This window comes from Triticum urartu, chromosome 5, assembly GCF_003073215.2.
Source record: "Triticum urartu cultivar G1812 chromosome 5, Tu2.1, whole genome shotgun sequence".
Taxonomy (NCBI): Eukaryota; Viridiplantae; Streptophyta; class Magnoliopsida; order Poales; family Poaceae; genus Triticum; species Triticum urartu.
Window position 1 is genome coordinate 561,907,639 of NC_053026.1, and position 11,691 is coordinate 561,919,329.

The following is an 11,691-nucleotide window of genomic DNA, read 5'->3' on the forward strand; positions in this document are numbered from 1 at the left end:
ATTTCAGCCGCATGTCTCATGTATAAAAGATCTAGTTGGTAATCATGGTGTGCTTGACATCAATCATTTCTGACCGTCCATCTGCATTTGCCGCATGCGATGTACTGTTCCACATTTGAAAAAAAAACTAGCCCGTTAGCCGGCACACTGCGCAGTTGCACAAGCTTCCTTCCATTTGTGACAATTCTTGTGTGTAGCAATATAGTGGTTCTTGAGGGAATTCTCAATGCAAATTGAAATATACAAAATGATCACACAAAACCATTCTGTTTTGTTGGTACATAGGAACATTATATCACAATTTCATATAGATTATGTCCCTGTAGCAAATGTGTAGAGATGCAATGATTGGCTAATTTTTACCCCAGAGTTGTGCACTCTTTTTAAATCATAGTGATTTCTTTCAATATGGGAGCAAAATTTTCTTATTGTTGGAACATAGCTTGCATAATCGGTTCTTTGTTGGATATTGAACACAATATCAGATTGAGTTGGCATGATGGCCCTTAGGAATTTCTACTTGATGATATCTTCCGGGAACAAAGTGATGTCATATCCCTTCAATACAAGTGCTAGATCGCTTAGTCATGTAAAGATGTTGGTTCTTGTTTTACCATTCCTCATTGCAAACAAGTCCATCTTGCTCTTCAACACAGTGAGGTTGGAGGTATTGAGATTTAAAATTCCTTCATGCAATGTTTCAAGAGTCTCTCAAGCTCCATTGATGATGCCGTAGAGACAATTGCAGTTGAATATGGTGGCATCAATTCAATATGGTATCCGAGTCAAGAGGTCAGTTCAAGGCCCTGTCAACGCAGTATTAAAAAAAGATTTTGCGGCCTACATCAATCCCACATCTAAGGACTAAAATAAGCCTAGACGTGATGGGGTGTTGAAATATATTGTCCGCCTCTCTCCATCAATTCGGACTGATGGATGAAATTGTTAGGTGCATAAACTTGCAACCAAGAGGTTCAGGGTTCAAAACCTAGTGAACGCAATAAATAATGGCGTCCCGCCCCTGCCCCCGCTTCCGTTGCCCACATCATAAACTCTACAGGAGCATAGATGTGGGGGGAGCGTTGGAGTATAATGTCCGATCCTCTTCCATAGTTCAGACTTTTGAATGAGTTGGCTGGAGCATGAATCTATAATACATAAATAGTTGATCCCCACTAAGTCTAATTCTCTCAACATGCAGCCCTCCACATCATCAAATGTGCCACGTCATCATCCACTAAAACTATTTTGTAGCACATGCATACCCCAATTTAATTGTTGCATCTCCAATAGTCCAACGTACATGCATACTCTTTGTTCACATGTAATTACTTTTAAAAATAATAGCTTTCGATTTAGATCATTTTATTCATATAGAACATATTCAAAATTAATCTTTTAAATCCCGCAGCAACGCGTGGAGAAAATCGTCTAGTTCAATAGCATCAACAACAAAAATTCTTAGGATCGAGAGTAGGTGGAGGACTAATATTTGCAATATGAGTCTCTTGTGGATGAATGGGGAGGTGTAGTTTCGCTTGAGAGTAGCTAGTCCTCCTTACCAACTTCTTCTCCGGATCTACCGGATGCACTATTTGCATTGGTTGAAGCAAAATTATTTTACTCAAATTTGACTAGCTTGGCCTCTAGTTCCAAGATCTCAACTCACATTCTGGATTACCATATTTGGTCATGCCACTTTATAAAATTTTCATTTCTCTAATTTATAAATTGACAATGATTATGATGAAAACAAAAATATGGCCATGTGATCTAGAAAAATAAAATTGTCATGCTAAACTTTAAAAGTGCCATTATGTAGATAAAACGTGACATGAATAAAAAACTCCATATTTTCTTATAGAAAACAGAGAAAACATAAATGTATAGATGCCATGCTTTGAAAAATGAAAATTGTCATCCTCTAGATAAAAACTATTTTATGTGGACAAGCCCCAATAAAATTGCCGCACCATTAAAAATAAAAATTTCATCCTCCCAATAATAAAATTTTCATCCTCTCAATAATAAAAATTTCATAATGTTTATAATAAAAAATGGCATGCACTTAATAAGAAAACTGCCATGCCATTAATAAAACTGCTAAGCCATTACAAATAATAATGCCATCCTCTTAATAAGTAAATTGAAAACCTTATAAAAATAAAAATTCCATGTTGTTAATAATAATAAAGCAATTTGAGAAAGTGAAAACATCAGGGTTTTCCGACAAATTTAAAAAAATTACTGAGGGGATGGCATTTTTATTAATAACATGGAAATTTTATTACTAAGCGAATGACATTTTTTTCATAATAAGATGGCATTTTTATTATGAAGAGGATGGCATTTTTATTTTTAATGGAACAACAGTTTAAACACAAAGGTTCACAACCCGCCCTCTCAGTCCAGTGGCAATGCGGGCCCACACATGTGCAAGAGGTCACGAGTCGACCCCCCTCCCCCGCCACCTTGGTTGTGCAATTTTTTGAGAGAGAAAAAATGAGTGTTTGCCAGGAAGTGGCTTACGGCGAACGCCTGTAGAGAATTTACGTGGCATTGGCCTTGCGCCAAGATCATGCAATGGCAGGGAATGCCTTTGTCGGGGTTGGTCTCTTGGTGAGAAAGCAAGCAATTTGCACAAATTTCCTTTAAAAGAAAGGAAAATGATAAAAAAAAGTTGAGGGGTTAAACCAAGTTTTATTGCTCAAAATTCACATGGTTTGGGATACAAAACGGATCATGGGTTCGGACAACCAAACGTGCCGCCCCTGATCTAAAGAGTGAGAAAATTTGGCTAACCTATCTGCATATGTGTTTGAAGCTTTACCTTCAAAAGTAAATTTACAATTAAAAGCTATTTTTTTAGGTAATGACCTAAGCAATCTTATCTCAGTATTCTTTTTAGGGATATCTGATCTCAGTAAGAAGCAGGCCATGGAACATCACACAGTCGCTATAAGCTGAGTAAATGAAATGGGCCTTATGACATAGCAGAGCTCTTAAAAAGGCCGAAGGGGGCAAAGGCCGTCAGGTCCGTGTCCAAAACCGAGCAAAACCTCAAAGCGAAGACAAGAGAAGCTCGCTCGCCACCGAGGGGAATGGCGGCGCCGCCGGACAGCAAGTCTGATAAATCCCCAGAGGAGCTCCTGTGCGCGGCGGCGGAGGCCGGCAACGACGATGCCATCGCTGAGCTCATTTCCACTGGCGCCGACCCCACCTACTTCGACGCATCCGGCATGACGCCACTCATGCGCGCGGCCACCGGCGGCCACGCCGCTGCCGCGCGGCTCCTGCTCGATGCCGGCGCGCCCTGGAACGCGCTCTCCCCCGAAGGTCTCTCTGCGGGTGACCTTACCTCCGACCCCGCCACATACGACCTGCTCCTCGACCACGCCCTGCGCTCCGAGCTCATCCTCGGCACCGTCGCCCGCCGCCAGGCGGCCCCCGCGAACTCCTCCGACGGCGTCCCCGCTGAGACCTACCTCGACTCGAGGGTTTCGTTCAGCGAGGACCGGGTGATGGATGCGGAGAGCAAGGCGGTGATGATGGAGTGGGAGCGTCCGCTGATGGAGGCGCACGCGCGGGCGGTCTGCGCCGCCGGCGGCGGCAAGGTGCTCAACGTGGGGTTCGGGATGGGGCTCGTGGACCAGGCGATGCAGAGATACGAGCCCGAGGAGCACACCATCATCGAGGCCCACCCGGAGGTGTACGCCCGGATGCTCAAGCTCGGGTGGGGTGAGAAGAAGAACGTCAGGATCCTCTTCGGGCGATGGCAGGATGTGATCCCGCAGCTAGGCTCATATGACGGTATGACAAAATCATTCACTTTTCTAAAATTCATTGTTGCCATTTTGAGCTTTGAAATATCCTGTTGCTTGCTTGTTTGGGGACAGATGCAAATCTGCAAATTGTTGGTGTGTTACATAATCCCATCCGCTCTTGCTCATGATCATATGTTAATGCTGTTCCCAAAGAAAATTTCGATGTGTCGCATGCTTTTTGGCTGTTATAGTCAGCTGAAAATTTCGATGTGATGCATGTGAAGTTGTCCCTAAGGTGAAGCTACAAATTGATAGCGTTTCCGAGGTGAATTTTTATAACAGGGGCCTGACTTTGTTGATAAAGTAAGGACAGTGCAATATATCGAGGGAAACAAAACACACATGAATAACAAATACCCCTGTTATAAGTTACATCAATTTTCTCTTTAGTCATTCTCCAATTCCGGCCTTTGCACCACGGCTTTCCTCCAAACCTCTGATATTAAATCTCCACAGAATATTGTATTATGATTTGTGAAGAATTGGGCAGAGCGCCTACCTTTCTCTTTAATAAAGCTGTTCAAAGTTGGAAGCTACAACTTGATAGAGTTTCTATGGAATTTTTTTTTCTGTGGTGATCACAAAAAATAGTAATAAGAGTTGAAGATGCCAAGTTTAGTTGAAATAAGTCTCAATTTTCTCTTTTAGAAGCTCTGCTTCTGAAGAGAAGTTATGCAAATGGTACAAATGTGCCTGCCAATCTTTAGTTATCATCTCCAATTTTGACCTTTGCACCTCAGGCATTCCTCCAGACCTCCGACAAAAAAAGTTATATCTGAAATAGTCACCAAATTTTGTATTATGATTGTGAAGTCGTTTCACTTTTCATATCTTAATGAATTGGGCAGAGCGCATACCTTTCTTGTTAAAAAGAACTTGTCAAAAGGTGGAAGTTATGACTTGATAGAGATACCAAGGTTAGCTGAGATAAGTTCCAATTTTCTCTTTTTGAAGCTCTGCTTCTGAAGAGAAATTATGCAAACGGTACTAATGTGCTCAATCTTCGTTTACTCTGGTGACAATGCAGTAAGGAATTTGGTAGGAGTTATTTATGTCAAGGTTGCATGCTTTTAAGGGCTGCTCAACCAGTTTATGTGTTTTAGTGTTTATTTTGTGCTTGTGGTGAGTTTTCCATACAGGTAGTTAGAACAAAAGGTGATGTGCAATTGCAACAACAACAACAGCATGTTGGTGTAGGCTAAAGGTGGAAGGTACGACTTGATAGAGTTTCTATTGAATATTTGTTTCTTTGGTGATCACAAAACATAATAATAAGAGCTGAAGATGCCAATATTAGTTGAAATAAGTCTCAGTTTTCTCTTTTAGAAGCTATGCTTCTCAAGAGAAGTTATGCAAATGGTACTAATGTGCCAATCTTCATTTACTCTGTATGCTGGTTCGTCACATCATGTGTCAATGCACTACGGAATTTTATAGGAATTATTTATGTTAAGGTTGCATGCTTTTGGGAGCTACTCAACCAGTGTTATGTGTGCTAGTGTTTATTTTGTGCTCATGGTGAGTTTGCCGTACAAGTTAGTTAGAACAAAACGCAATTTGCAATTGCAGGTCTATAGTGTATGGTGAAATTTCAATCATTAAAAGAAGCCAATGTAGTTAATTCTTCATCTTATGGTTTCTAGAAGTAGATAGTGTACCTGGATGGTTTAAGTGGACAAATGGTTGTAGAATGGTACGTCTTCTGTGATGATTATGATGGAAATAAATTGTTCATGGCACGAGGAAGCCCTGTCCGCGTAAAATAATTTTACAATACTTATCCTGTGAGTACCATGTAAAGAGTAATTATTCTATATTTTGTTATTGCTGAATAAAATTACTGGAACAAAATTATTACATGATGGAGCATTGTTTCGATACTTCGGTTTCTGACAAGAGTTAGTCATAATGAGAAGTATTTAGTCACGGCATGGTGAATGTATCGCAAGGGTGGACGGCTCAGGCTGGAGCCACTCCACAACGTTATATCATTGTTATAACAACAAGACAACAGCGGCTTAAAAACTTTGATTTCAAACCAGTTGGATGTTGGCAATTTGGATTTCATGGTTGCTTGCAACAGAAGTATCTACTAGGATGGTGTGGTGTGTCTTTCTACACTGTCTTTTTATACTTCCGTGTTCATCAATTGCAGTAGCTATATTGTGATTTCTGAAGTCTGTGAATCATATTCCCCAGTTATCTGTTCACTGATTTGACTGTTGAAGAAGAAATGGAAATATATCAAATATTAGTGTGAGATAATTCAAACCATGGTCGCTGTATTTTGTGGATAACTTGCTGAATTGTCGCACCAGAAGTAATAACTTTTTGTCGCTGCATTTAATGGATGACTTGCTGAATAGTGAGCACTAGAAGTAACAACTTTTTTTTTTGAAATCAAGTGTTGAATAAGTCAAATGGTGTCTTGTTTGTCTTTTTACCTACACAAGCTTAGCTTTCCTTCCTTTATTTTTGACATAATCAAAGGAATAGCAAGAAAGGAGCCTGTAAGCAACTGAAATTCGTGTTTGGTATGAGGGATAAAAGTACTATTCAACAAACGGACTAGATAGCAACCTGTTTCTGGTTTGTCCAACAAGAATCTCTCAGGATTCATTGTCACTGACAAATATGTGCAAAGAATAGAATATTCCAATCAGAGATCTTCCCCATTCACACTCCAAGCACTTAATTCCTTGTTCATAAACAGAAGTAGCTATATTGTGATATGTGAAGGTTCTAAATCTACTTCCCAGTTATATGTTTAATGGTTTGAGTGTTGAAAAAAGAAATGGAGATAAATCAAATATTAGTCTGAGATAATTCAAACCAAGGTCGCTGTATTTTGTGGATAACTTGCTGAATTGTTGCACCAGAAGTAACAACTTCAAGTCTTTATACCATGGTCGCTGCATTTAATGGATGACTTGCTGAATTGTAAGCACTAGAAGTAACAACTTCACCTCTTTAAAATCAAGTGTTGAACAAGTCAAATCATGCGTTGTTTCTCTTTTTACCTACACAACATGCGCTTTCCTTCCTTTATCTTTTGACATGATAAAAGGAATAGCAAGAAAGGAGCGTGTAAACAACTGAAAATTTGTGTTTGGTATCAGGGATACAAGTGTTATTCACCAAACGAACTAGATAGCGACCTATTTCTGGTTTGTCGAACAAACGTCTCTCAGCATTTAGTTGTCACTGAGAAATATGAATGTGTGCAAAGAATGGAGTGTTCCAATCAGAGATCTTGCACTCCAAGCAGTTCATTACTTGTTCATTAACAGAAGTAGCTATAACAAATATGAATCTGTTCTCTGATTTGACTGTTGAATAAGAAATGAAAATAAATCAAACATTAGCAAAAGATAATTCAAACCGTGGTCTGTATTGTGTGGATAACTTGCTGAATTTTGAGCACTAGAAGTAAGAACTTGATCTCTTTAGGACTGAGCGTTGAATAAGTCAAACCATGTGCTACTTGTCTTTTGACCGACACAAGCTGAGCTTTCCTTCCTCTATCTTTTGGCATATAATCAAAGGAATAGTGAGAAAGGAACCTATGAGCAGCTGAAAATTCGTGTTTGGTATGAGGGGTGCAGCTATTATTCAACAAACTAACTAGATAGTAACCTCTTTGTGGTTTGTCCAACAAGAGCCTCTCAGCATTTCATTGGCACTGACAAGTATGAGTCTGCGCAAAGAAGGGGATATTCCAATCAGAGACTTCCTGATTTACATAACCCAAGCAGTTCATTCCTTGTCTGGCAAGCTAATGGACTTTGGAAGTAACAACTTTAGTGGTCATATTTTATAATTTCTTTGCTTGATTGGCTACTCACTGTAAACCTGAAAAATCCAGAAAATGGTCGTTGCCAAACCCTTATAACTGCTACATCTTTTCGGCGTATGCAGGTATATTGTGATTTGTGAAGGTTGGAAATCTTACTTCCCAGTAGTCTGTTCATTGGTTTGAGTGTTGAAAACGAAATGGAAATAAATCAAATATTAGTCTGAGATAATTGAACCCATTGTCGCTGTATTTTGTGGATAATTTACTGAATTGTGGCCAAAGCAACAACTTTATCTCTTTAAACCATGGTCGCTGCATTTTATGGATAACTTGCTGAATTTTGAGCACTAGAAGTAACCGTGGTCGTCTGTATTTTGTGACTTGCTGAATTTTGAGCACTAGAAGTAACAACTTTATCTCCTTAAGAGCAAGTGTTGAATAAATCAAACCATGTGCTGCTTGTCCTTTGACCGACACAAGCTGAGGTTTCCTTCCTTTATCTTTCGACATATAATCAAAGGAACAGTGAGAAAGGAACCTGTAAGCAGCTGAAAATTCGTGTTTGGTATGAGGGGTGCAGCTATTATTCAACAAACTAACTAGATAGCAACCTCTTTGTGGTTTGTCCAACAAGAGCCTCTTAGCATCTCATTGTCACTGACAAGTATGAGTGCGCGCAAAGAAGGGGATATTCCAATCAGAGACTTCCTGATTTACACAACCCAAGCAGTTCATTCCTTGTCTGGCAAGCTAATGGACTTCGGAAACAACCACTTTAGTGGTCGTATTTTAAAATTTCTTGACTTGATTGGCTACTCACTGTAAACCTGAAAAAGTCCAGAGAATCGTCGTTGCCGAATCCTTGCATGTTCTAACTGCTGAATCTTCTTGGCGTGTGCAGGTATATTCTTCGACACCTACGGGGAGTACTACGAGGACATGAGGGAGTTCCACGAGCACCTCCCCAAGCTGCTGAGGCCCGGAGGGGTCTACTCCTACTTCAACGGGCTGTGCGGCGACAACGCCTTCTTCCACGTGGTGTACTGCCAGCTGGTGGCGATGGAGCTGGCGAGCCTCGGGTACTCGACGCAGTTCGTCCCTCTCCCCGTCAAGGACTGCCTCAAGGCGGAGGTGTGGGAGGGGGTGAAGCAGAAGTACTGGCAGCTGGACACCTACCACCTCCCGGTCTGCCAGGCAGAATCTGAATCAGAGTAGTAGAATTTGGCCCTGCCGGTGCTGAATCTGTGTCACTGGTGAATGGTGATTAAGATTGTACTGCTAGCTGGTTCGCTGTTGTGCGTTTGTTCAGGATTAAGCCAAGCTTGCCTCCTTGTGGACTATGATCGATGAAAGAAAGAACTGCCGTGGAAACTTTGGTTCGCGGCATGGATTCTTCTTGCCATTTTCGAGGTATATCTGCTGCTGACCGGTGATACCTTCAGTGCTGCCAGAAGCATCAGCTCTGCGAGGACGCTTGACGGCCAAGCTAGCCTGGGGTCTCTCTCATCATCGTCTCGGAACATTCCGCGACCCTGACGCGCGGTGATGCTCGCGGACAGTTACGGCACGCGACATTCAGTTTTGGGCGGCGAAAACGTGACGCTCCGGCCGTTTATCCGTGATCCTGAGCCGTTGAGCGCCGGGCTATCTCCCTCTGTGCTCTGGACGCGGGTTCCTCGCCAGCCACACGCTGAGGATGTGTTTTTGTTTTTTTGTTTTTTTGAAACTCGGTGAGGATGTGGTTACTGGTTAGGCAGATCCCGGGACCAAAAACGACCTGCTTTGCCAAGTATACTGGTCAGAGCCGGTCAGCCAGTCAGCTGGCACTACTATTAGTAGCACCACCCACCCACCCACCTACATGGCTACATTCCTTGGACTCGGCACGCCTCCTCCTGGACGGTCTTTCGCCGTGGGCGGGGAGATTTGGGCGCTGGCAAGCCGCGCACCGGCCGTGACGCGGGCCAGCGATCGGTCGACCTCGACGACTTTCTGGCCACGTCGTTTTCCATCTGGTCCGAAAGGGCTCGTTCGCTCGTTCGTTCGTTAATGGCCAGGAGCACCCGTGCCGCCCCGCCACTACTCCGGTCGGTGGCCCGCCGGGTTCGCTGCACGTAGCGGCGGCAGACCCACCGTGGCTCCCGTGGAAGCGGCAAGTATGCAGAGATATTCATGCGTTTCGCCGAGCGAAGAACAGCACTCACTTTTCCCCGCATTTCACCGTGCGGCCAGCGAGGAAAGAGTGTTTAAAAAAAACGGAGGCACTGGCCAATGTGAAACGAAGGCAGAATCTGGATCAGAGTAGAATTTGTGTTAACCGTTCGCTATTGTAGTACGTACGTACGCACATTTGTTCAGGATCAGGTCAAGCTTGTCCGCATACGCGTGCGCGTGGGTTGTGGTCGACGAGGAACTCCCGCGGAAATCCTGGTTTTCTGGCTGGGATACTTGTAGCATCAGATAGTTTGGCACGCACGCTTGGGGCTCCTTTGATTCAAAGGAATCGCATAGGATTTTTGGAGAATTTAAATCTTTAGGAAATTTTCCTGTGATGCTCGTTTGATTCGTAGGATTGATATCCTTAGGAATTTTTTCATAAGATCCATTTATACTACATTTTGGAGAAAAATTTCCATCCACTCAGACCTTTTTGTAGAATTTCTTTGTTTTTCTCGTGCTATTAAACATTCTTTCAAATCCTGTAGGATACTATGAGACATGTCACCCTATTCCTGCATTTTTTCTATTCCTTCATTTTGACAATCTTGTGAATCAAAGAGGCCCTTTAACGGCCAAGCGTGTCGTCGGGTTAGCGCAGCGGGCACGCTACACTGAAACTACTTGCAAGTTGGAACACGAAGACGAATCACGCGTGGCCGGCCGTTTTTCCGTGATCCAAAGCTTGGAACGCCCGCCGGTGGGCTTTCTCCGTACGCTCTGCACGCGAGTTTCCCGCGTAGAAAGGTAACGAGCATACTAGACAGTCAGTCACTCAAGTAGCAGTAGCGCCACAGTCGTTGCCATCATCCATCCACCTACATTCCTTGGACTCGTGAGCGGCGGACGCGGTTGGTCTCGTCTTTTCCTGTGGGCGGGGCGGCATGGCGCACGGCGCGCATCGGATGGCACCTCTTGTTGGAATTTTGCTAGTAGGCCTTTGGCCCAAAGCCCAACTAAAATTCTGAAATTCTCTTGGCCCATTCATGCACACATGTGAGTGGAGTAAGTGAGGCTAAAGTTTAGTCCCCCCCCTCCCGGAAGTTGAGAGAGAGTTGCACCTCTTTATAAGGTGAGCTCTTCTACCACTTGTATGAGCATGAGAAGAGGAGACCTACACGCGCGCTCCTCCTCCTCGCCTCGCCTCGTCCGACGCGACGCAACGCGGGTTGTGGGATTGAGCCGAGCCGAGGACAGAGCTATGCACGTTGTCTATATTTTTGACGGACGCGTTAATTACTGAACTCCCACGACCTACCCGGCCCGCACTATATAGTCAGGCAAACGTCTACCCTAGCCGATGCCGCTTCGTATGGTTTCTCACCACCGTTCCAGATCATTGCGCCGCCAAGCAAGTCTTCTCCATCCCTCCTTCCGGCGTGCACCGCGAGAAGGGACAGCAGGCCTCCGGAACCCCGCATCTCATGATCCTGTACGGGAGAGGGGCGATCAGGTTTTTGGGGAGCGCACTCGCGCGACTGCTGGCAGCGACGACTTCGCGAACGACGACTTCTTCCCCGACCTCGGCAACCTCGTCCTCGACGACATGGGCGACAACGTCAACGCCGGCGGTGCTGCACCCGCTGCACCGTATGTGATTCTACCCTTCTTGTTCGAGATCGTGGTAGAATTCATGCTTCTAGTATGTGCCCTAGATGTGATATATTCATCTGCTATGCTAGTTCGCATGATTAGTTTAATCTCTGCTGTTGTGGTCATGATTTATCTTCTGTTTATTCGGATTAAATCTCGTAGTAATTTGCTCATATTTCCAACAATCCAAAAACCTGATTATAGGCAATTTACTCCGAGTGGTTTTGCTGCGCATCTGAAGCCGCCTGCCTTTAAGGGGGC

The 11,691-nt window shown here is 43.6% G+C and overlaps 1 protein-coding gene across 1 annotated transcript; it reads left to right on the forward strand.

Moving 5' to 3' along the window:
* The first annotated feature begins 3,027 nt into the window (after positions 1–3,027).
* Positions 3,028–9,022, forward strand: LOC125510744 (protein arginine N-methyltransferase 2). The gene is made up of 2 exons (XM_048675999.1): positions 3,028–3,810; positions 8,522–9,022. Exons 1-2 carry the CDS (start codon positions 3,102–3,104, stop codon positions 8,833–8,835), a joined length of 1,023 nt encoding a protein of 340 aa, XP_048531956.1. The 5' UTR covers positions 3,028–3,101; the 3' UTR covers positions 8,836–9,022.
* The last annotated feature ends 2,669 nt before the right edge of the window (positions 9,023–11,691 follow it).